The 23,185-nt window shown below is 45.2% G+C and overlaps 1 protein-coding gene across 4 annotated transcripts in view; it reads left to right on the plus strand.

The window, feature by feature from the left end:
- The window catches only part of ERICH1 (glutamate rich 1), a 141,994-nt gene that overhangs the window by 101,274 nt on the left and 17,535 nt on the right, over positions 1–23,185 (plus strand). For 3 of the 4 annotated variants that reach the window (XR_012645110.1, XR_012645109.1, XR_012645111.1), the window contains exons 4-6: positions 3,069–3,446; positions 7,137–7,331; positions 22,057–22,186. Coding sequence is in view for 1 of the 4 variants with exons in the window: in XM_074991201.1 (XP_074847302.1) it covers positions 3,069–3,446; positions 7,137–7,331; positions 22,057–22,130 (647 nt within the window). In the remaining 3 variants the exon portion in view is untranslated. The remainder of the gene's footprint in view (positions 1–3,068; positions 3,447–7,136; positions 7,332–22,056; positions 22,187–23,185) is intronic. The other variant, XM_074991201.1, reaches the window with a different exon arrangement.

Genomic DNA, 23,185 nt, shown 5'->3' on the forward strand with positions numbered 1-23,185 from the left:
TCTGTGTTACTATGTCCTAATTCCCCTCTAGTTTGCTGTCTGTTGATGGAAATGAGTTGATCAGAAATGAATACAGTACTGCAGATAAAGGAGTGCTATTGATTTATACAGTTGATTTATAATATTTTCTTGATTATCTTATCCATCCTTATGTTTTGTTTACTTTTTTGGTCAGTGATGCGCAGAGATCAAAGATCTTTATTGAGCTGTCCACATGGGCGGCCAGGTCTTTTTCCTGAGTTGATGCACTTCATTAAGAACCTAGTATTGAGTTTTTCAAATTATTTCCTCCTGCTGCGTGCATCACTTCTCATTTATCAATACTGAGGTTTTTTTCTTCATTGAACATTATATTTGTGGTACTTTATCTGAGTCTACGCTTTGTGATTGGCCAGCATGGAGTACTATGGAGTAAACAAAAAAAGCGAAAAGTTCACTCTTTTTTTTTAAAGAAAAAAAAACCTGTAATACCAGAATAATGTAGAAATACTGGAAGATGTTCAGAAAAATAGCTACAAGAAATGAGTAGAGGACAGGAGGTTTAACTTAAGAAAGATGAAGAGAACTAAGTACACCTTATAAAAAATGTTGGGCCTGATTCTGCTTTTAACTTAGACTGGTTTAAACTTAGGTGTGACTCCACTAAAATCAATTGAACTACACCATTGTTGAGCCAGTATATATGAGAGAAGAACTGGTTCATTCTTCCTTCTCATGCTGCTGTCTGCAGACCTCCTGCTGAGCTGCAAAGGATAGGAAAACTTGTGGACTTGACTCAACATTTCTAATATATTAAACCCTTTCCTCCCTTTTGAAGTGTTTTTTTTCATGATGGTTTCGAGCTTTTTCGGCGTTTCTGGCTCCATAGTGTGAAATTGCTGCTCTGAGCCTTAGTGGTCTCTGGCTGCCTTAAAAGTGTTCTGGAACATATGGCAGCTGAAACAGGTTGCAACTACTTTCATTATCAGAAACTGATGTGCTTATGTAAAAAAGAGGGTTAAGTTATTTCAAAGAAGAAAAGTTATCAAATTTTATTACAGGATTTACCTATTATTACAAAGTTAATCCAGTCAAGCCCAAAGTAGATCTTAAAATGCAACATTGGTGGTTTGTTTATATTTTCTTCCCCCATTTATTCCTGCCTTTAGCTGTTATATTTTACTCCTCCAGGGCTACACAGACGGTATTTTTCCTACATCCCATATGTCCAAATCCTACATAAAGATGTTTAGCTCAAATGTCATGCATATGAAATGCTTCACAGTGCAGGTACAAAGTGCAACTTAGCTTTTGGTATGCATTTAACCACTACAACACAGAAAATTTATTTTTATATAGCCTCTTTCATAGATGGTATCAAAAATTTCTTTGCAGTGAGTCATCCATCAGCTAAAGAAGAATTGAGGGTCTCGCATATTACATGACAAAAAGTGGCTCAGAACTAATGGAATTTGAGACAGATGAGGGAGCGGGCCCCATGGTAAGGTGGGATGGGGGACCTGGCTCTGCACTTGGAAGGGGCAGGGCCAAGACTGGAAGGGGCTGGGCCAAGGACAGTCAGCTGTCAGTGCTACCCCTACCTATAGTGCTGCTCCCACCCCGACAGCCACAAGCACTCAGAGCAGCGCTGCCATGGCATTTCAAAGGGGTCTGGAGTTCCAGCCACTGCTGCTGCTACTTTGGCAGTGGTGATGGCTGGAGTTCCAGGCCTCTTAGAAATGACAGGCTCATGGCAACTTCCCTTTTCCTCCCTTTTTGCGTCCCCCCCCCTCCCCATAATGGCAGTAGTCCTAAGCACAAATGAATGGGAACTGGACAGAGCCCCCACCCCCACCCCCGCTCGCTGTTGGCAGCAGCCCTGGGCACAAATGAATGGCAAATGGACAGAGCTTGTAGGACAACTAGCAGGGTGGGCCTGATTCACTAGCATAACAGTGGTCTAATGAAGCAGAGCAACTCCCTTGACTTCAGCAGAGTAACACTGGTGTAGAACTAGGTTACAGAAAATCAGGATGTGTTTTCAGTTGAATTCAGAATATGAAAATGAAGTATAATAAGATACAGTGGAATGGCAATAGTGTTCAGGGTCCCCTGAAGTTTGAGAATAAGCATGACATTAGACCATAAGAAAAGAATTGGTGTTAATTATACAGGTAATTATTTTAGGCATGAATAAGGATTTCAGCAGCCTCGAAGTCAAAGTTAGGGTAGACTTTGGCAGTATTCTGTTGGTAAAACTTGTATTCTGAGAGAATGAGCGAGAGAGAAGGTAAGTTCAGTGTTATGGATGATTTCAAAGTTCTGGTTTTGTATGCAAAAATAAGACCTGGAAAAGGAGCATGTTATAGGCAGGGAATGACAGTCCAGATAGGCGGTTAGAAAGAGTGACAATTTTTAGTCAAGGACATTGTTACCTTAGATGTCTTTCCCCTTAAAGGTGATGTCCAAGGCTAGAGCTGTAAATGGAGAAGAGGAAAGGAAAGTGCCAAAGTCTGAGAGCTAAATTCTGCCTTTAATGCACAGCCCTACATTGATGGAGCTCTGGAATGCCCCCAATCATTTGCAGAATATTGTATGCAGTCCGTTTCTGGGTTTGGTCAGTTCCACTAGCTGGTATTCAGAGAGATGGGCTCTTGACTCTGTTTGTCATCCGCCAGTGGTAGCATAGCAGAAGTGCCACCTTCATTATGTTGTACCCCCATGTGTCATGAGAAGGGGGTGCTGGTATGTCCTCTGCCCCATGTAGGTCCATACATAACATGACCCTGAGTCTTGAGACCTTTCATTCCAATCAAATTAAGTAAAGTTTTCATCAGCAATGGAAGGAGAGAGACACTGGCCTTCCCATCAGATGAATTCAGTATGTTTGTAAGGTTGTGTTAGTCCCAGGATATTAGAAAGGCAAGGTGGGTGAGGTGATTTCTTTTTTCTGGACCAACTTAGACTCAAGATGTGTCATTGATAGGTAATACTGAAAGACACACTGAAGAAAGCGATTAAGATTAGGGATACCTAGACATGCCAGAATTGGGGAAAAAGTGGATAATGTGCCTCCTTTAAACCTACAGAGGAGGACTCTCAAGGACACCCCAAGAGAAGGCACATTCGTAGGAAGAAACGAAAGAACACAGTTGGAAATCCTGATAATTTACATGGAGAGCAAACAGAACCTGGGAAGGATGAGACTCTGTTTCAACATCATAATTTACAGTTGCAGGAGACAGACGGCACAAAAATAAGCAAAAACAAAAAGAGGAAAATGAAAAAGAAAAGACAAAAAGAAAAGATGAGAGCAACTGGCTTGCTAACAAAAACCACCAGTGTGGATTTTACGTATCAACCTGAGATGGACAATAGTGAAGGAGCTGACTTTAAAGATATATATGAAAAAGTGGATGACATTCTGGACTTCTTGCAGGCAACGCACGAAATTTATTTTTCTGACAGTATGTACTAACCTATTTTTGCAGTAACATTTACAGTTTGAAATTAAAATTATTATTTCTAGACAGAATGGGCTATATACATTGCTAATTTAAGTCTATTGAAGAAAGTAAGGACTACAAGTGCTTAGTACATCTAAAACTCAGTTCCCTCTTTCAGGTCTCCAAGTATGCAAGTAGGCACCCATATATAAAAATGAGCTCTCTGATTGCCTCTCTTTAAAATGTGTATAATACTGTTTTACCCCTTCTGTAATGCATGTTGTAAACCTTGGGTAAAAATGCTAATTCATCCAAACTGAATATTTTTTTCCCCAGGTATGAACATCTAGATCAGGGGCAAGCAAATTTTTTATGTCAGGCCCCATTTTTTGTCGCTGTAATTAGCAGGGCCCTCTCAACTTGTCTAATGTAATCCAAACTGATGGAAGTTTTGGTTATGTTCATATGAAAAAAAGCCCCTTTCAGCACATGTAAGAAAATAAGTAAGTAGAATGTAAAAACTATTAATTCGTATGTAAATGTGAATACATGTATGTGGAAACAGTAGAGCTACAACGACTTTCCAACTCACCAGTCACCCAGGGTGCATCTACACTAGCCGGCTACTTCGAAGTAGCCGGCACAACGTCAAAATAGCATGCGTCACATCTACACACGCTGTGTGCTATTTCAACGTTGAAATCAACATTAGGTGATGAGACGTCAAAATAGCTATTTCCATCCAAAGATGGGAATAGCGCCTACTTCGACGTTCAGTGTCAAAGTAGGTCATGTATAGACGATCCATGTCCCGCTACTTCAAAATAACGGGGTCCTCCATGGCTGCCATCAGCTGAGGGGTTGAGAGACACTCTCTCCAGCCCCTGCGGTTCTCTGTGGTCACTGCATGCAGCAGCCCTTAGCCCAGGGCTTCTGGCTGCTGCTGCTGCTGCTGCTGCAGCAGCAACAACAGCAGCTGGGGGTCCATGCTGCGTGCACAGGGTCTGCAACCGGTTGTCGGCTCTGTGGATCTCTTGCTGTGCAGGCTGAGTGTGACTGGGAAGGGCCCTTTAAGGGAGCAGCTTGGGGCTGTGCTGGCCCCTTATTTCGACGGGGAGCACTTGTGTGTGTGGACGCTCCACATTTCCTTCCAGGGCAGCTCCTTTCGATGTTCTCCGTCGCTACTTCGACGTTGAACATCGATGGCACCTACCCTGGAGGACGTGTAGACGATACGCGTCGAAGTAGCCTATTTTGATGTTCTTATGTCGAAATAGGCTACTTCGACGTAGTGTGCTAGTGTAGACATAGCCCCAGAGGAAATGGGGCCTAATGATCTTGTGGATGAGAGGCATAGCTGAGATTGTAATAGTCTATGGCCATTTAAGGTGCCGTAGCATCCTTCAAAAGACTTTCATGGTGTTAGAGCTGATGTCCTATTATATTCTAATTCAGATCCCTATTGTTTTAAATGGATAATAGTCTTTACTTTTCCTCCTAAAGCATTGCTCCATGGAACTTCTGTCATGGTTCCACTTCTGAAGGGGATTTGTGATGAGTGAAGTGATTTTAAATATGGGTGAAGTGTTTCCCTGTGCATATTCTAAAACAATTTAGAATAATGAAGAATGGAACTTGTTTTATAAGTACAAAATACTGTTATTTACATTGTTGGGGTTCAGAACTTACCATTAAAACTGGGACATATAATATCACCTTTTCACAACTCAAATGCCTGGCCATTTCTGATGGAAACTATTTGAAGAATTTTAAATAGTTTGCCTTCACATAAAATGTCCATCACAAGCCAAAGCTATTGGGCATCAAATCTCATAAAATTCACCTGTAAGTTATAGAACATCTTTGAAAAAATGACTGTAAAAATGACAATTTGGGAATTCATATTTATTTTTTCCTTACTAATTTCCAGATAAAATTTGCTCTGTTTTCATGTGAAAAGATGTTAACTCTATCTCCACTCTGTATACGAAGCCTGTAATATGTGAGCCAAACACATTTTTTCAGGCTCATGTGTTGTCTTCGGTAATAAAGATTTTGTATTTAGAATTTGAGTGCATTCTCCTCTGTGTAAATCCAGAGTTTTAATGGAATTACTCTGTATTTACACTGTCGTAGGTAGACCGTGTGTAAATTTGAGTTGGGAGATGTACAAGTAGACCTATGTACGTACCCAGACGCCTCAAATACATACTTGGGAAGTTAGCCCAAGCTGTCCAGTTATGTAGCTGTTTTCAGCATGCTCGCTCAAGCAGAGCTAGTGTGGGTAGGTCTTAAACTGGGAAGCTCACCAGCGCAAATGTGCTCTCAGAGTAGAATTTTACTCTTAGTTGAATATTCACTTCAGCCAGAATGGAATCCAGTTCACTTTCCCATAGCGATGTTGACTGTACAGTTCTAACAAAAAAGTGTTCAAGCAGTTAGTTTCCAAAATAGGCAGAGCTAAATTCTGTCAGTGATTGACAGATTGGCCCTGACTCCAAAGCAGCAGAGCAGACGGTAAAACCAGCGTGGACCTGGTTTATTCACAAAAGAGAAATTGTCAGGCAAAAGCAAATCTATCTTATGGATTAGATGTCACATCTACATATGAGAGTATGACTAACTTGCCTGTTAGGCAAACAGGGGTTTATATATAGATCTGAAATTATGCTGTTTGCTTTTATCACACGCTCTCTTGTTGGCTGCCTTAACACCCTACCTCCCTCCTCATTTATTAGATAAAATTGGAAACCTCTGCTCTCGGCATCATTTACCAATGACCATGTTGCATTATACCTGTATATTCTATTAGAAGGATTTATTAGGAGGAATCTAAACTCATCACTTAGCTCTTCTAATCAGTAATTGCAGCCTGAAAGCAGCATCGCCCAGAGGCGCCACAGGCCCCAGGGCAAGGTAAGAGGGAGGCCCAGCTCTCCACCCCCCGAAGGGATATGGCCAGTGGTGGAAGGGGCAGGGTTTGGGGCAATCAGTCCTGGACCCCTCCACACTTCCTCTGAGCTACCCACAGAGCAGCACTCTGTGCTCCAGGCCCCTTTGGAATGCTGGGCTCGAGGATGATTACACCCCCCAGCCATCAGCCGGCCTGCTTCAAAGGAAGCCTGTCTAAAGATAGTGATAAGGATGAACTTTTCAAGCATGCCTAAAGATGATGATAGGGACAAACTGGAATTGGAGAAGATGGGAAAAGCAATGGCACGATATGAGAAATAATCATTTACTTTCTAGTTTTATTACATTACGATATATATTTTCATAGCATTAGTATGTAGTAATAAAATAATGAGTTGTTTCCCAAAATGCTTCACAACAGAGTCTCTCACTGTATATCTACAGAAATGTTTGTGTACTGTACACAGACACATTGCTTTGACTATAGTATAGCCTTTCCTACTTTATCATAAATCATAGTTGTTTTTTCGAGAAAAGGTGGATGGTGAGGTGGTTTGCTCACAATTCATTGGTAATCCTACTGGCTTCTTCTTTGCTTTTCATATTCAGCATATCCCTGCCTATCATGTTATTTCAATATTTTAAAAGAAGTAGACTGCACATCAGTACAGTAAGGTATTGGTTTTAAGGAAGTATAAATAAAAAGAATGTAATGCATTTTGTAAGTGAAAGCAATTCATAGTTTTCAACAAACATGGAAGAGAGAGCTCCTCAATTTATTTGACTTTCTTTTTTCAGATAAATCAAAATCCACAGATTCAGCTATGAGTTCAGATACCTTCCAAGAGATTTTACATCATCTTCAATCTCACAGCATGGCTTCCTCAGATGTGACACTTCTACATCAGATGAAATCCCTTGTACTTTTGCAGGATATTGAGAGGTTGAAGGGTGTTTTGGAAAAATTCCAAGAATATTCCATGATGCTGCCTGGTGTGTACAGTTTATTCATCTTAATGCTGGTGTTCTTCTCAACATAGAGACGTATTTAAATATTAAAATGTGTCATGATTCTCGGACAGGGAAAGCAGTTAGTAAATAACTACATAAAGATAAAAGTAAGATTCTTCCTCGAGTGTCCCCATGGGTGCTCCCTGATAGGTGTTGGGCTCGCCCCGGCGCCGCAGGTCGGATCTTTCCAGCAGTTTCTGCCAGACCGCGCATGCGCCGGCGCGCACCGCTCCCTTGAGCGTTCCCAGCCATGTGCGCGATCCGGTCCCCGCCAGTTCCTCTTCAACCGCCATCGGCTGCAGACGGAATCCGCTCAGGCTACGGCCAGAGTTAGCGTATTTAATGTTTTTAAAGTGTTTAGAGTTTCTTTTTCAGTCTTTTAGCTTAAGTTAGCTTGTTATTGTTTTCAAAAAAAGAAAGAAAAGAGAGTAAAAAGTAAAGTTTTACAGACTTAGTAGCAAGCGGAGCAGCGGAGGCCCGGGGACGTAAGGCCATTAGGCCTCCTGCCGCAGCAGGCTGAGTCCAAGAGGGGAACAGGCACAGAGAAGGTGCTAAGTACCCTATTAACAACTCAAAGACTCACCACAATGTCCTCTTCAGGATTCAAAAAGTGTGAGTCATGCCGCGAAGCGATGCCGGCCTCCGATGGGCACAGTCAGTGCATAGGTGCCTCGGGGAATCTCAAGTCACCCAGAAATGCTCCTCCTGCGCAAAGCTCACAGCCAGAGCAAGGAAGGACAGAGAAATGCGGCTGAAAATGCTGCTGTTTGACAAGGCCCTCCAGCCAGACGCGCCGGAGCGGCCTCAGCAGGAGGGACCCGCAGGGGCCCATAAAAGGAAAGCTGCTTCCCTAACCCCATCAGCGCAAAAACGGAGGAAGCTTTCACCAACCCGATCCCTGCCGGCAGCCACAGCGAGCGGGACGGGTGGAGCGCATAGCCCCCAGCTGCAGTCACAGCTGAGCGGCGGCAGCGCGGAGATGCACGTGGCAGAGGCTGAGCCTCCGATAATCAAACAGCCGCCCTGCACCATGGGCAGGGCGGCGGCCAGGCAAGCGCCAGAACCGGCGGCACCACAGCTAGCGGCACCGACCCCCAGGGAACCGGCGGTGCAGAGCTCGCAGGCATGCGGCCTGCAGGCACCGGGGGAGACCACCCGCATGGCACCGCAGCAGAGCGTGCCGAGCACGGCGCAGACAGCGGGGCCAAGATCCCCGACGCAGAAAGGGGTGGAGCCAGCCCCACAGGGGAGGGTAAAGGCAGCACAGAAAACCCGGCACCACAGCCCTTCTCCAGACAGGGCTGCAGGGCTACTCGCTCTAAGCCCTCCACTTATGCTGCGGACTCCAATGAGGCGGCAGGGGTCACCTCCAGTATACCCTGAGCCCCCATCCCCGTTCCTACAGCCAGCATCACCATGGCTCGGACCACCATCGCCCTTCCTGGGCTTTGAACCCCTGGAGTACTGCCACAAATCAGTCTCTCCCATTATCTCGATCACCCAGACGATCTCGCTCCCCCAGACGCAGGGGGTACGCGCCTCCAGAGTGGTCCAGGTCTCCATCTCTGGAACAGTGCCCGTGTTGCCATGGTCGCCGCTATCACGCGGGGCGTAGACACCATAGGCATACTGCCAGGGACAGATCCCCCCAGACGGCTCAATATCCCTGAGGGCAATCGCGGACGGGGACGGAAACGCAGATATCTCAGGGGGAGTTGATTCTGGAACCCCGAGATTTTCCCTCGCAAGTATCTAGCGAGAGGATGTATCACCGTCAACAGGACCCAGAGGGGTCCAGAGAGGCTTACCCTAGCGGTTCCTCGCTATCTTCCCCTGACGAGGCCACGGCCCCAGGGGATGTCCATCCTCCAGACGATCTCAAACAGTTCCAAGAGCTGTTTAAAAGGGTGGCCTTCACGCAAGGCATGCAAACAGCAGAGGTGCAGGAGAAACACCATAAGCTCCTTAAAAACCTGAGACCTCCGGCCTCTTCCAAAATAGCTATTCTGCTGATGAAGCAATCATGGAGTCCGCCACCACAATATGGCAGACCCCTGCGTCCACTCCGCCTATGAACAAGAGAGCGGATAAGAAGTACTTCATCCTGACGAAGGGCATGGAGTTCCTGTTCAGCCACCCGCAACCAAATTCTCTGGTGGTGGAATCGTCTCAACAGAGGTCGAAAACTTCTCAGTACAAGACAGGGGGAACGGACAAGATACCAAGAAACTAGAGTTGTTGAGCAGAAAGGTCTACTCCTCCTCTACCCTACTGTTGAGAATGGCGAATTACGCAGCGCATCTAGCGAACCATAATTTCGACAACTACTCCAGGCTGACTTCCCTCATGGAGTCACTTCCAGAGGACATGAAGCCGGTGCTCAAGGCCATCGTGCAGGAAGGCTACACAGCCTAGAGGACAGGAGTTCAGATCGCCCTAGACGTAGCGGATACGGCAGCACGCTCAACAGCTACGGCAGTGGTCATGCGCAGGGAGTCCTGGCTCCAGACATCGGGTATCCCGAGGGATCTGCAGGCGAAGATCGTTGATCTCCCCTTTGACATGCAGAAGCTGTTTGCAGTATCAACCACAGTGTCCCCAGTACCACAGGGGCTATAAGCAAGGGCGACATCAACAGCACCAACAGTACAGAACTCCCAGGCGACGTTCTCAACAGAGCCGTGCGTCCTCGGGGCAGGGCCAAAGGCCACAAGTTTGACACACAGATCGAGGGCTGCACTATCACTACCATCGCGCAATGTCATCCAAAGCTACTATTCCACCATCACCTCCGACCATTCTACGACCAGTGGCAAAAGATCACCACAGACAAATGGGTACTGGAGATCATAGCCACAGGTTACGCGATTCCCTTCCAGTCGCTCCCACCGCCACGACCTCCACCCAGATCCCACCTAAAGGACGCCTCCCATGAAGCGAGACTCAAGCAGGAGGTAGACCATCTTATGCTTATAGGGGCAGTGGAAAGAGTGCCGGAGCAACTCCGACGGAAAGGGTTCTACTCAAGATACTTCCTCACAGAGAAAAAGACAGGAGGCTGGAGGCCCATCCTAGCTCTTCGAGGCCTCAACCGGTACTTGCGCAAGCAACACTTTCGGATGATCACAGTCGCCTCTATACTTACGGCACTGGACGATGGAGATTGGTTCGCAGCCCTCGACTTACAAGACGCGTATTTCCACATAACTGTTCACCCGGCTCACAGGCGTTTTCTCCGGTTTATGGTAGGCAAAGAACATTTTCAGTACAAGGTTCTGCCGTTCGGCCTCTCCTTGGCCCCCAGAGTCTTCACCAAGACCTTGGTAGTGGTGTCAGCCTACCTGCACAGACAGGGGGTGTTTATATTCCCATATCTGGACGACTGCCTACTGAAAGGGGCCTCGAAGGAGGAGGTACTTCGCATGATACGCGTCACAGCAGACACGTTCTCTTCGTTGGGCCTGGTCATCAATCCGGCAAATTCAAAGATAGACCCCGCACAGGACATAGAGTTCATAGGGGCACGTATAAATTCCATCACAGCAAGGGTTTATCTACCAGATGCCCACTTTCGCGCCATTGGTTCCCTCGTGCAAGTCATCACCTTCAGCCCTACGGTGCTGGTTCTGACGTGCTTACAGCTGCTGGGCCACATGGCAGCAGCAACGTTTGTGGTACAGAACGCCCGATTGCACATGCGCAGCATGCAGCACTGGCTGGCGAGCGTCTACAAACCGGCAGCACACACCGTCCACAGGGTGGTGTCGCCCACGACAGAGGTGCGCAGATCCCTACAATGGTGGGTGAACCCCAAGAACATGCTAATGGGGTGCCCTTTCACCAACCACAAATATCTGTTTTTCTCACTACCGACACCTCCCACATAGGGTGGGGAGCACACATGGGCGAAAAGGTGACGCAAGGACTGTGGTCCTCCACGGAACAGTCACTGCACATAAATATACTGGAGCTCAGAGCAGTGTTCAACGCCTGCAAACACTTTCGAGACCATATACAAGGCAAAGTAGTCGGGATCAGTACAGACAATACCTCCACCATGTTTTATATAAATTGGCAAGGAGGAGCTCGGTCCCGTGCCTTATGTGCAGAAGCAGTCCGATTGTGGAACTGGTGCATCGCCAACAATATAACCTTGAAAGCCTCGTATTTACCAGGCGCTCACAGTGTGAAGGCAGACCAGCTAAGCAGGCGCTTCGCACTCACACATGAGTGGCAGATCCGTTCCAATCTGCTATGACCGATTTTTCACGCATGGGGATTTACCCAGATAGACCTGTTTGCCACTCAACACAACAAGAAGTGCCCACAATACTGCTCCAGGGCAGGACTGGGACGGGGGTCCCTGGGGGACGCATTCGTGATCTCGTGGAGGGGCCCCCTGCTCTATGCATTTACTCCCACAGTGCTTATCCACAAAGTCTTGCAGAAAGCCAGGAGAGAGAGAGCCCGAATGATCCTAGTAGTCCCAACGTGGGATCGACAGCAATGGTTCCCCTTACTCCTGCACATGTCGGACCATCCACCGATGCCCCTCCCGGTGGCGCCGGATCTGCTCACGCAAGCCCAGGGGTCCATAGTGCATCCACACCCCCGAGGCCTGTGACTGCAAGCATGGTTAATCCACGGCTCAGCTCCCTAGAGAGCACGTGTACGGAGGGAGTGCAACAAGTCCTAGAAAGTAGCAGGAGGACTCCCACCAGGAAGACCTATAAGCAAAAATGGACTCGATTCACTGCATGGTGTTCTACCAAGCAATTAGCCCCCCTTTCTGCGCCTATACCTGTAATACTAGAGTATTTACTGGACCTCAAGAGAGGCGGACTCTCCCTATCCTTGTTGAAGGTCCACCTTGCCGCTATATCGGCTTTCAGACATGAAGAGGAAGGGTACACGGTGTTTGCCCATCCCATGGTTACCAGGTTCCTCAAAGGGCTGGTAAACCTATACCCCCCTCGGAAACCGCTTCCACCTTTGTGGAGCTTGGACCTGGTGCTTAATGCGCTAACGGGACCACCGTTTCAACCCGTAGCCACGGTTTCCCTCCGTCTCCTTACGATAAAGACAACCTTCCTTCTTGCAATCACGTCAGCTTGCAGGGTGAGCGAGCTTGCGGCAGTTATGGGTACGCCACCCTGCACAGTATTTTCCAAGGAGGCGATAACCTTATGGCTGTATCCAGCCTTTGTTCCCAAAGTTTCTTCAGAGTTTCATATTAACGAACCTATAGTTTTACCCTCGTTTTATCCAAAGCCTCATAACTCCAACAAAGAGGCACGCCTACACCTCCTGGATGTGAGGAGGGAGGGCGCTGGCTTTCTATATAGACAGGACTAAGTCCTTCTGGAAAACGGATAGACTCCTAGTCTCTCTCGCTCCCAAATCAAAAGGAGAAGGTCTCTCTTCACAGAGAATCTCGAAGCACATCGTATCCTGCATAAAAATGTGCTACGAACTCAAAAAGACTCCTTTACTGGCCCCGCCCAGGGCTCACTCCCCTAGGGCGGTGGCGGCATCAACAGCCTTTTTCAAGGGCATTGCGCTAAAAGACATTTGCAGAGCGGCGACCTGGTCATCCTATGACACCTTCGCCAAGCATTATGTCCTTCACAGGGTGTTCCAAGAGGATACCCATCTCTCGACAGCGGTCCTCTCGTGGACAAGCTGCACATAAACCGATTACCCACCTCCTATCTTGGGTTACTGCTGGGTAGTCACCTATCGGGGAGCACCCATGGGCACACTCGAGGAAGAAAGAGAAGTTACTCACCGTAGTAATGATGGTTCTTTGAGATGTGTCCCCGTGGGTGCTCCACCACCCGCCCATCCTCCCCGCTTTGGATCTCTGTTTAGTATTTTTCAGGAGCATCTGAGGCGGTTGGTCAAGGAACTGGCGGGGACCAGATTGCGCACGGGGCCGGGAGCGCGCAAGGGAGCGGCGCGCACCAGCGCATGCGCGGTCCGGCAGAAACTGCTGGAAAGATCCAACCTGCGGCGCTGGGGCGAGCCTGACACCTATCAGGGAGCACCCACGGGGACACATCTTGAAGAACCATCGTTACTACGGTGAGTAACTTCTCTTTATTACAGGACTGTGAATATAACATTCTTCACAGGGAGGACATTAATTTGCCATTGTACGGAGGGAGAGGTTATGAGTAATATGAAACCACAGCAGTGGCCAGTGCTTTGAGGTGCCATGGTGCTGGGGACAGAAGCTCCTCAGGCTGCTTCACTGCGTGGCTAACAGATGCCTGAGAGCCTAGCCTTGCCCTGTGTGTGCAGGGCCGAGCCAGTAAGAGGTGGCCAGACCACATGGTTGATGTCTGCCAAGTAGAGCTGGAGAGGGCCAGTATGTGCTGTGCTGAGGGGAGCAGAGCCTGGGTAGGACCCAGGTGCCGCAGGCTGGGTCTGGCTTAGGCCGCACTTGCAAACTGCAGCAGGCGCTGGCTGTCTCCATTCCCGCACTCCTGAGGCTGTTCCGGTCTTTGCGTCTCAATGCTTGTGCACAGAAGGAGCAGGTGAAATGGGCAGAACTGCAGAGTCAGCTTCTAAACCACCACACGCTCCTCCAGCTTCTACACTCTTCCCGCAACCCTCGGATATCCCAGGGAACTACAGATGCCAGGCCATAAGGATATCCAGACCATCAGAGGCCAAATTAAAGGAATTTTACTGTACTGCTTTAAAATGACTTGCATAGTAATATGTAATATACTGGTAGCTGTGACTTACCAGGGCACAGATCAGAGTAATGAGTAGTCATCACCCCTGCTCTTTCACCTAGGGTGCCCTTTCTAATGCCTTGCTGCTATAACATCTAACCTGTACTGCTCAACAAAACAGCCTATGTCATGGAAGTCAGTCCCAACTATGTCTACATGTGCTGCATACAGACAGTCTCACCTTGGCTCTTGGCAGCCTTAAAAGTTATCACCAGGTGACCCCAACACACTCCCAGTCCCAGATTTCCCCAAGAAACACATTATTGCCCAGCCTTCCTCTGAACAATACCTTAGGACAGAGATGGGGAATGTTTCCTTGGGTGAAGGCCACTGACCCACAGAAAAATTAGTCAGGGGGCCCACATGAGTGAAGAGCAAAGAAAAAAGAGACATTCTTTTCACTCCCTGTGCACTCCATCCCCAGGGGGCTGGGAAGAAGGCACCTGCACTGAGGATCAGGTCTTAACCAGGGCCAGATTAACTTTTCAGGGGGCCCAGAGCTATTAGATTTTACCCTCTCCCCCCCACCCCCAGGATCTGAGATCAGGCCAAAAATAAGGGATTTGCTGTTCAGGAGTGGTCTGGGATTAGGGATTCAGGTTATGGGCAGGAGGTAGAGTGCAGAGTCTGGGTGAGATCAGAAGGGCCAGAAGGGGCAGGGGATTGAGGTGCCTACCTGGTGCAGCTCCCAAGGAGGAGGGGAGGCTCAGGTAACTTCACACAGCTCTGTGTACTGCAGGGGAGTGCTCTTTGTAGGCACTCTCCTGTGTCTCCCATTTTTTGTGATTCTCAGTCAATGGGAGCGATGGGGAGCAGTGCCTGCAGGGGCCGCTTCTCGGCAATGTGCAGATCCCCTACCTCCCCCCCGACACCTTGCCAGGCCACCCATGGGCCAGCTTGCTTTAATTGGCCCTGTGAGGCTTGGGGCTGCCTATTTCTGTAGCTAGGAGTGAGCACTAGAGTTTCAGCCATGGCGCACCCATTTGGCTCGAATGCAACTGCTGGCTTGTGTTGCTGCAGGATTGAGTGGGGATGTGACCCTAAAACCATGTTGGCCAGATAAATACACAACCTCCAAACAGAGTTACTCAGACACTTCAATATTAACACATTGAATTAGATAAAACAATAAAGCAGGATTATTCACTGCAAAAAAACAAAAAGACATAGTTACAAAAAAGTAGAGATTGAAAAGCTTACTGGTACCTAGCATAACAAGCTATATTAGATTCAAAGCACAGTTTTCTCCTCACGTGCTTTCAGCAGTGTTATTGGCCATACTCTTTAGGTCAGGACCCTCTTCCAGACTCCAATCGCTGCTTCCTGTGTCCTGTCAGATGTAGTAAATATGACGAGTCAGGAGTTAGAGAGAGAGCATCCCTTGTGGTGGTGGTCCCTCCTTTTTTATAGTTTCAGTCACCCTCTTGAAAAACATTTCCAGCTGAGATACAGCAGACAAAGGGTCTATGTGGAAAGACTAATAAGACCCAATAGGTTTTTTTATTATTATTTTTTAAAATTCTTTTGTTTTTCCTACCTCTTTCATGCTCCATCCACTGCTTAAATGCAAATTAAGGCAAGCATATATTCCTTCCTTTTTTTAAGACAGACCTGACTTCTGCCTGGGCAGGGCTATGTGATTTGGACGTGTTAATAGTGTCGAACAGAGAACTTTTATAACTTCACATACACTGTTGTCACACACATTTTACCAGAACAGTACTGACCAGCAAATTACAAATTTTGATTGATACTTTACAAGTCGTACTTTGTACAAAGATTATCACAATAGACCAGAGGTTCTCAACCTATTACTATTGTGAGCCACATATGCAGCTCTTCAAGTGTTATGAGAGCCACATACACACCATATATATAGAACGTGTGTGTGTCCCAGAACATGTTGTATGGGCTGCAGCTGTGCTGAGAACCACTGAACTAGAGTGCAGGATGTGAGTACAGGGGAGTATTCTGTCCCAGTAGTACAGTGAGCAAAGTCAGTAGACACTGAGTACCTGACATTAACTCTCCTAGAGGACTGGGCATTAGAACCCAATATAGTTTTATGTTATGGTATCATAGAATGCTAGAATTGGAAGAGGCCTCGAGAGGTCATTGAGTCCAGTTCCGTGCTGTCTTGGCAGGATCAAGCAGTATGTAGGCCATCCCTGATAGGTATCTATCTAACCTGCTCTTAAAAATCCACAACCTCCCTAGGTAATTTATTCCATTGTTTAACCACTTTGACAGTTAGGAAGCTTTTCCTAATGTCCAATTTAAACCTCCCTTGTTGCAGTTTAAGCCTATTGCTCCTTGTCCTACCTTCAGAGGCCAAGGAGAACAATTTTTCTCCATCCTCCTTGTAACCCTCTTTAAGGTACTTGAAAACTGCTATCATGTCCCTTCTAAGTCTTCTCTTTTCTGAACTAAACAAGTCCAGTTCTTCCAGTCTTCCCTCATAGCTCATGTTCTCTAGACCTTTAATCATTCATGTTGTTCTTCTCTGGACCTTCTCCAGCATCCCCACATCTTTCTTGAAATGTGGTACCCAGAACTGGACACAATACTCTAATTGAGGCCTAATCAGTGCAGAGTAGAGTGGAAGAATGAACTCTTATGTCTTCCTCACATTACTCCTGTTAATGCATCCCAGAATCTTGTTTCCTTTTTTTTGCAACAGCATCACACTGTTGACTCATATTTAACTTGTGGTCCACTGTGACCCTGTAGCAAGGCGCTGTGGCCTCCCCTGACTCGGAGTGGAGGAGGCCGCTCAGAGTCTTTGGTGGGCAGGCCCTGAGCCAGAACACCTGTGCCCCGACCCCCAGAGAGCAGCACCTGGGACCAGAAGGACTAGGGGTGGGGCTCGAGGCTCATGAAAAGACTGGCCTCTGAACAGGGCAGAACTCTCAGGTCAGGCTCCTGGAGGCTGGAGCTAAGGGATCCGGGCCAGACCCCCGGGCCGGTGAGAACCAGTGGCGAGCTGCCCAGCCCAGCCCAGCCCAGCCCAGCCCGCTCTTAACCCAGTACCCAGACTTCCCTGATCTACTGGGGCCCCTTGGCTTATGGCGGACCCCACCCCCAAGGCCCTGCCAGAGCTGGAGAGGCTACCCGTGGCCAGTTACCCTGGGGGCCCAGATGAGCACGGCCCTGGAGTCCTGCCTCACGCCTATGGCATGGAGGCCTCCAACCAACCAGAGCCCACGGTCCTGCCCCCCGTAGACTACCTAAACAACCTGGAGATGCCCAACTGGCCAGACCTGCCAGATGCTACCTACCTAGAGGAGACCCACCTTTCTGGACTTGCTGAACAATCCTAGTGGGACCAATGGAGGTAGAGGTAGGAAGTGGCCCAGGGAATGCTCCACCTGAGCCAGTGTTAGTGTGTTGTGGCCTGGATCCCCACTACCCAGCTCAGGGTGAGAGCTGTTGCTAGGGCCCCAAGCTAGGACGCAGTGGAGTGGGAGGGCCTGTGTCCACCTACCCCACCCCTAGAGAGGTAGCCCCTAACCTCTCCCAAGCCACCCCTAACTGCTGGGCTTCCTAACTATGTGCCTGCCTCCCCAACGCACCCTGCCACAAACCAGGGCCGGCCTACTGGCTGTTGCCTGCTGCCCTGCCCTGAGCCAGGGCCTGGGTGCATCTGTTACCGGGTGACAGCCCCATTAAAGGGGATAAGGCCCCAAGGTTGACTGGACACCGAGGTGGCAAGGTGTGGAAGCCTGTGCCACCTAGAAAGGACGCCCACCACAGGCTGAGTCTGCAACACATCCTTAAATCCCTCTCCGCAGTACTCCTTCCTAGATAGTTGTTTCCCATTCTATGTGTATGAAACTGATTGTGCCTTCCTAAGTGGAGCACTTTGCATTTGTCCTTATTAAACTTCATCCTGTTTACCTCAGACCATTTCTCCAGTTTGTCCAGATCATTTTGAATTATGACCCTGTCCTCCAGAGCAATTGCAACCCCTCCCAGCTTGGTATCACCTGCAAACTGAGTCAGCATACTCTCCATGCCAATATCTAAATCGTTGATGAAGATATTGAATAGAACCAGTCCCAAAACAGATCCCAGCAGAATCCCACTTGTTATGCCCTTCCAGCATGACTGCAAACCATTAATAACTATTATCTGAGAATAGTTGTCCAGACAGCTATGCACACACCTTATAGTGGCCCCATCTAAGTTGTGTTTGCTTAGCTTATTGGTAAGAAGATCATGTGAAACTGTGTCAAATGCATTACTAAAGTCTAGATATACCACATGCACTGTTTCTCCATTATCCACAAGACTTGATATCCTGTCAAAAAACCCATCAGATTGGTCTGGCATGGTTTGTTCTTCATAAATTTATGCTGACTGTTACCTATCAATTTATTTTCTTCCAGATGTTTGCAGATTAATTCCTTAATTATTTCTTCCATTAACTTTCCCATGGCCCCAGTAGTGGTAGGAATATCATTGTGCTGTACAGATCTAGAAAAAAGAAATCCCTTGCCCTGATGAGTTTACAATCTGAAGTACATTTGGAATTTTTCATTACGTGAAGACTTGGTGGGTTGGCCATGTGGAATAAAGTGCATGTGTACAATAAATGTAAGGAACCATTCTTTACTGTTGATCATAGGACAACTGCCTAAAGTTGGAGTTGGAATTTTACGGCCAGATTCTGCCAGATTTGAGTGTGTTGTCTTATGCTGCTGATTTCAATGTGAATGCTCAAAACAAAATACAATGTGGCATTAGTAGGGGAACGGAATTGGTCCTTCAATAAATTCAGCTTCCATTAAGCCAATGAGAGGTGAGAGTTGAGTCACATGCATAGTTATTATAGTTATTGTGGGCATAACCCACAACCCACTGAGATTACTGGGAATCTTTCTACTAGCTTCAGTGGGCTCTTGGATCAGTCTTTCCTTTTCTCTCATGTGCTTTTTGGTAAAACAGAACTGTTGAACAGAATAAGGAAAGTTAATTAATTTGGAAAAATCCACTCAGAAAATGTAAAATAAGCATTCACTGCAGAGGTGCTACATATGAAATAAGTATGTTTTCCTCTTTTAAAAGACTGAAAAGCCGCTATTAGTGCACAGCCTTATTTACGCTTCCAGTTGATTTTTTCTCCTTGTTTCTTTGGTTGCTCCTAATTCAGTTCTGTTGTCATTCACACCTATTTTCCTTTGGTCAATACCACCAAATTTTTGTTCCTCATGTACAGCGATTTAAGAGAAAAATCCAGTCTTCTGTATTTTAAGTGTTATTTGAAGACCTGTCTATACTAATTTATGTCAGCAAAGGTAAACATTTTCACCTTCATGTTTTGAAATCTCAGAGAGCTACAGTGTAATGGTAAAAGTTTATTTACAACATTAGGCTTTTGATTAGTATTTATTTCTATACCTTTTTCTTTCACAGTTCAAAAGCCCCCCAGATTTAATCTACAGTAGGCTGCTGATAAAAGCAGACAGTCTTCCTTGTAGCTATTACAGAAGCTTTCTGCCTCAGCAAACTCCAGCTTCACATTACAGAAACACAATTCAGGGCTATTCAGGAAGGTAAAATATAGAGTACATCTTAGTAACCCCAATTTTTCCCAGACATGAAATCTAAATTCCATCAGGACTTGCTCCTGTGCATCCATTGTCTCTGGTGTTTTTGTTTGTTTTTTCACTGTGTCATGATGCCCTAGAATGAAAGGTCATTCCTCATCAACCTTATGAAAAGAAAACAATTTGTATTAATATTAACAGGGTTGCTTATTTTTGTAAAACAAACCCATGAATATTTTCTGTGCTTCCAGAAGCAATATGTTATCAGAAGAACCCCTTTTCCTTATGGCTATGATTCAACATAAAACGTGGGTCAAATAGCTAAAGTTTGCATGAGTCTTTTTTTTTTCCTTTAATGAAGGATGTTTAGTGGGGAGTTGTAAAGAAAAATGAATAAATGTCTTTACACAGCTTCTCTCCTTATACATAATAATATGTCCTCATCTCTGAACTTTATAATGGTATTATCATTTCTTTACCCTATTATAGAAAAGATAATGGAATAAAGCATTCATCGGAATTCTCTTCATACATCCCAGTACATTGCTGTGATTGGGAAGTATTGTTCAGCAGACAGAAGAAATGTTTTTAAAAAAAAAAAAAAAGAGAAAAAAGAAATTTACGTTTTATGTTAAGGCCTTACTACTTCCTCTTTGACAGAGTATAGAATGGTAGTGATAGAGATGCTAGGAAAAGGAGAGGTGCAAAGGCAGGACCCATCAGATATTTCTTAGAACAGTGAAACTGTACAGGTGGACTTCAAGCTTTCGTTCTTTCTCTGGCCCTGAGGCCTTCATACCAAGTCTGGAAACATACCTGAGAAGAAAAGGGGGAAATCCAGGGTGCCTATTATTATGTAGTGCACTCTAATCAATCTAGAGCTGGTCCCTCGCTCACTCCAGAGCCAGAGGCAGAGTATTAGGTGGACAGACTGAGGGAAATGGATGGTTTCCACCTCAGTAATCACCGAAAAGTTAGAGGTGATAAAAAGCCATTTTAAAAAAACACTTAAATGTCAATAAAAAAAAAAAACTTTGTTCATTTTCAGAATTTAAGGATTGTAAAACTGTTTGCTAGGAAAACCCATTTCAATTCTTTTGAATTTTTTCACATAAACTGGTACCATTTCCTGTCCCTCTCCACCCAGAATCTTTCATAGACCTGAAAGAGGATAGGACTAGGGGTCAAATATAAAGACATCTTTTATAGTAAGGAGCTTCACTCATCTCTTCCAGAAAGTGTGGGAAACAGAATGCTGTTTGTGAGTCTACATGGAGGAGGTTGGGGTGTTCCAGGTCACTTTATTGTGTATCAGGCAAAAAATAGTTTGTGACTAGAAGATAAAGGTTCTATGCTGTTGGGAATTGCAAATTTTAGAATGAGCGATACTTAATCCTCACCTGACATTGTGTTGAGAGTATAGGTAATTATCCAATAAAACATGTCATTATTCTCTGATATATGACCTCATTCAGTTTCTACTCATTAGTCTCCTTCCCTTCTTTGTTAACATTTTCTCTTTGTTGGTGAGTATCAAGTCTAAAATAGACTCTTCTCTTGTTGCCTAGGAAATTATCACTCCCTAAAGAGCTGAAAGCTACTTTTCTTTTTTTTTGCTGGTTTTTGGAGAGATGTCCTCTAAAAATGTTTTGTTTGTGTTTTACAGGCCAGGAAAAGTAACATTCATGATGCACCTACGCAGAAAACATTTGCCTTCAGATTAGTACATATGCAAAATAATGTTTGCAGAGTATTCGTACATAAGGAAATAAAAGAGGAAAGCTGCATTATAATGATTTTATAGAGCAAATTTAAATGTGATAGCATAATGATAGGCACAATAGGTATGCCTATCCAAAATGGAGTTAAATAGGCAGGAATCTCGGTTAGGTTGAGGCTCTTTCCATACTCTGTTTTTGTTCAACTGTCTGCATATTGCTTAGCACAATGGGGTCACGAGCTCAGTTGAAGCTCTGGTTGCTGCAGTAAAACAAATCCTAATAAGTAAAGGATAGGTGAAATCACTCTCCAATCAGAGAATATCAGTGGAAATTATGCAGATCACAGACTGTTTCAGACTCAGTTATACACTTGTGTTTGTGTCATTTTAATCCAGTTCTCAGTGTTATCGATACAGAAGCAATTCAGTGGTTACACTGAACCAGTGTCAACACTGGTACAAGCAGCTAGCCTTCTCTAAGTAGTTGTACCTGCTTGTTTCAGGGATGAATTTAGTCTGTTATCTTCAAATTTATTTTGGTGTCTCATGTTCCAAAGGTTGGTTTGTTTTTCTTAAATGCTAATATCAGATGGAAACAGATGTTTATACAGCTGTTTTTTTTTAACCTTCAGATATTTGGTTGCTGAAAAATACCACAAAAATATTTCAGGAAAAATTTGTTTTCTTCGTTTCAGATCATGCCAAGATAATCTCGTCTCTGTTCCACTACTGGATTACAGATATCCTTCCTGTGAAGAACAGGAAGTAAAGCATGTGTATGTGTCCATCTGTACGGAGTTAATATTTTAATATACAAACAGTAAGGTGAATAGCAAATGTTCGGAAATAGCAGTGTATATGCTATATATTCAGCAAGATAAATGAAGTGTTTTTCGTATCATTCATTTCCTTCCAAAGATAAGAACAATATAAAGGTATTTTGATTTTGTATTTGGTTGGTTAGGAACATCTTACAAATGAGCATTTATCAAGCAAATCGTTTAGCATAGATCCTGAATCAGCAGTTGGATCTGTGCAAACAGATGCTTTTTTTTTTTTTTTTGCAAGATTTGGAGCATAGATGTGATGGCTTCTGTGTGCTCACACCCTTTCGATTCTAGAATTACATTAAAATTGAGTATTTATTGGTAATTCATTCTAGAAAATGTGGTTCTTATCCATTATTGCTTACAGAGTATCAGAATATATTCTAGGTTGAATTTATACAACCAACAATTTCCGTATAAAACCCTTTTTTGACTTACCATTAATTTTGCCATACCCTAATCGTTTGAGCTGAAATTTTCCATGCTGGGTGCCTGCCACAAGCTGACTTTTTTTTAATTCAGCTGCAACAATTCTGCTGTTCTTGAAAGAGAAGGAAAATAAAGTTGTTTTTAAAAATTTTGAGACCATCTTCTTTTTAGCCATGCTGTTTTATTAGAAATTAAATAATTTTAAATTATATATATATATTTATAAAGTTGTTTTAAAAATTTTGGTAATCTTTTCTTAAGAAATCTTTAGTTCCTCTATGCACTGTAGCAGGAACTTGAAATTTGACAAGGACTGGTGTTTGTGACAGAGATATCTCTCTTCTGATTACGTTGAAAAACTGTCCATATTGGACAACATTGTAAATCTTTAAAATATTTCCGTTTGCACATGTGCAGTAGATATTTGCTAGACTAGAGTCTGATAGTTTCCATGTCTTCACAGATCCTGTTTGTGACTAGCCTGTGCATACTCCTTTCAGCCCAAAACTATAGGGTGAAATACTTTTCCTGTAATGGCCACTTTGGGCAAGGGTGGAGCTGAGCACCA

Source organism: Carettochelys insculpta, chromosome 3 (genome assembly GCF_033958435.1).
Source record: "Carettochelys insculpta isolate YL-2023 chromosome 3, ASM3395843v1, whole genome shotgun sequence".
In the NCBI taxonomy this organism is placed as follows: domain Eukaryota; kingdom Metazoa; phylum Chordata; order Testudines; family Carettochelyidae; genus Carettochelys; species Carettochelys insculpta.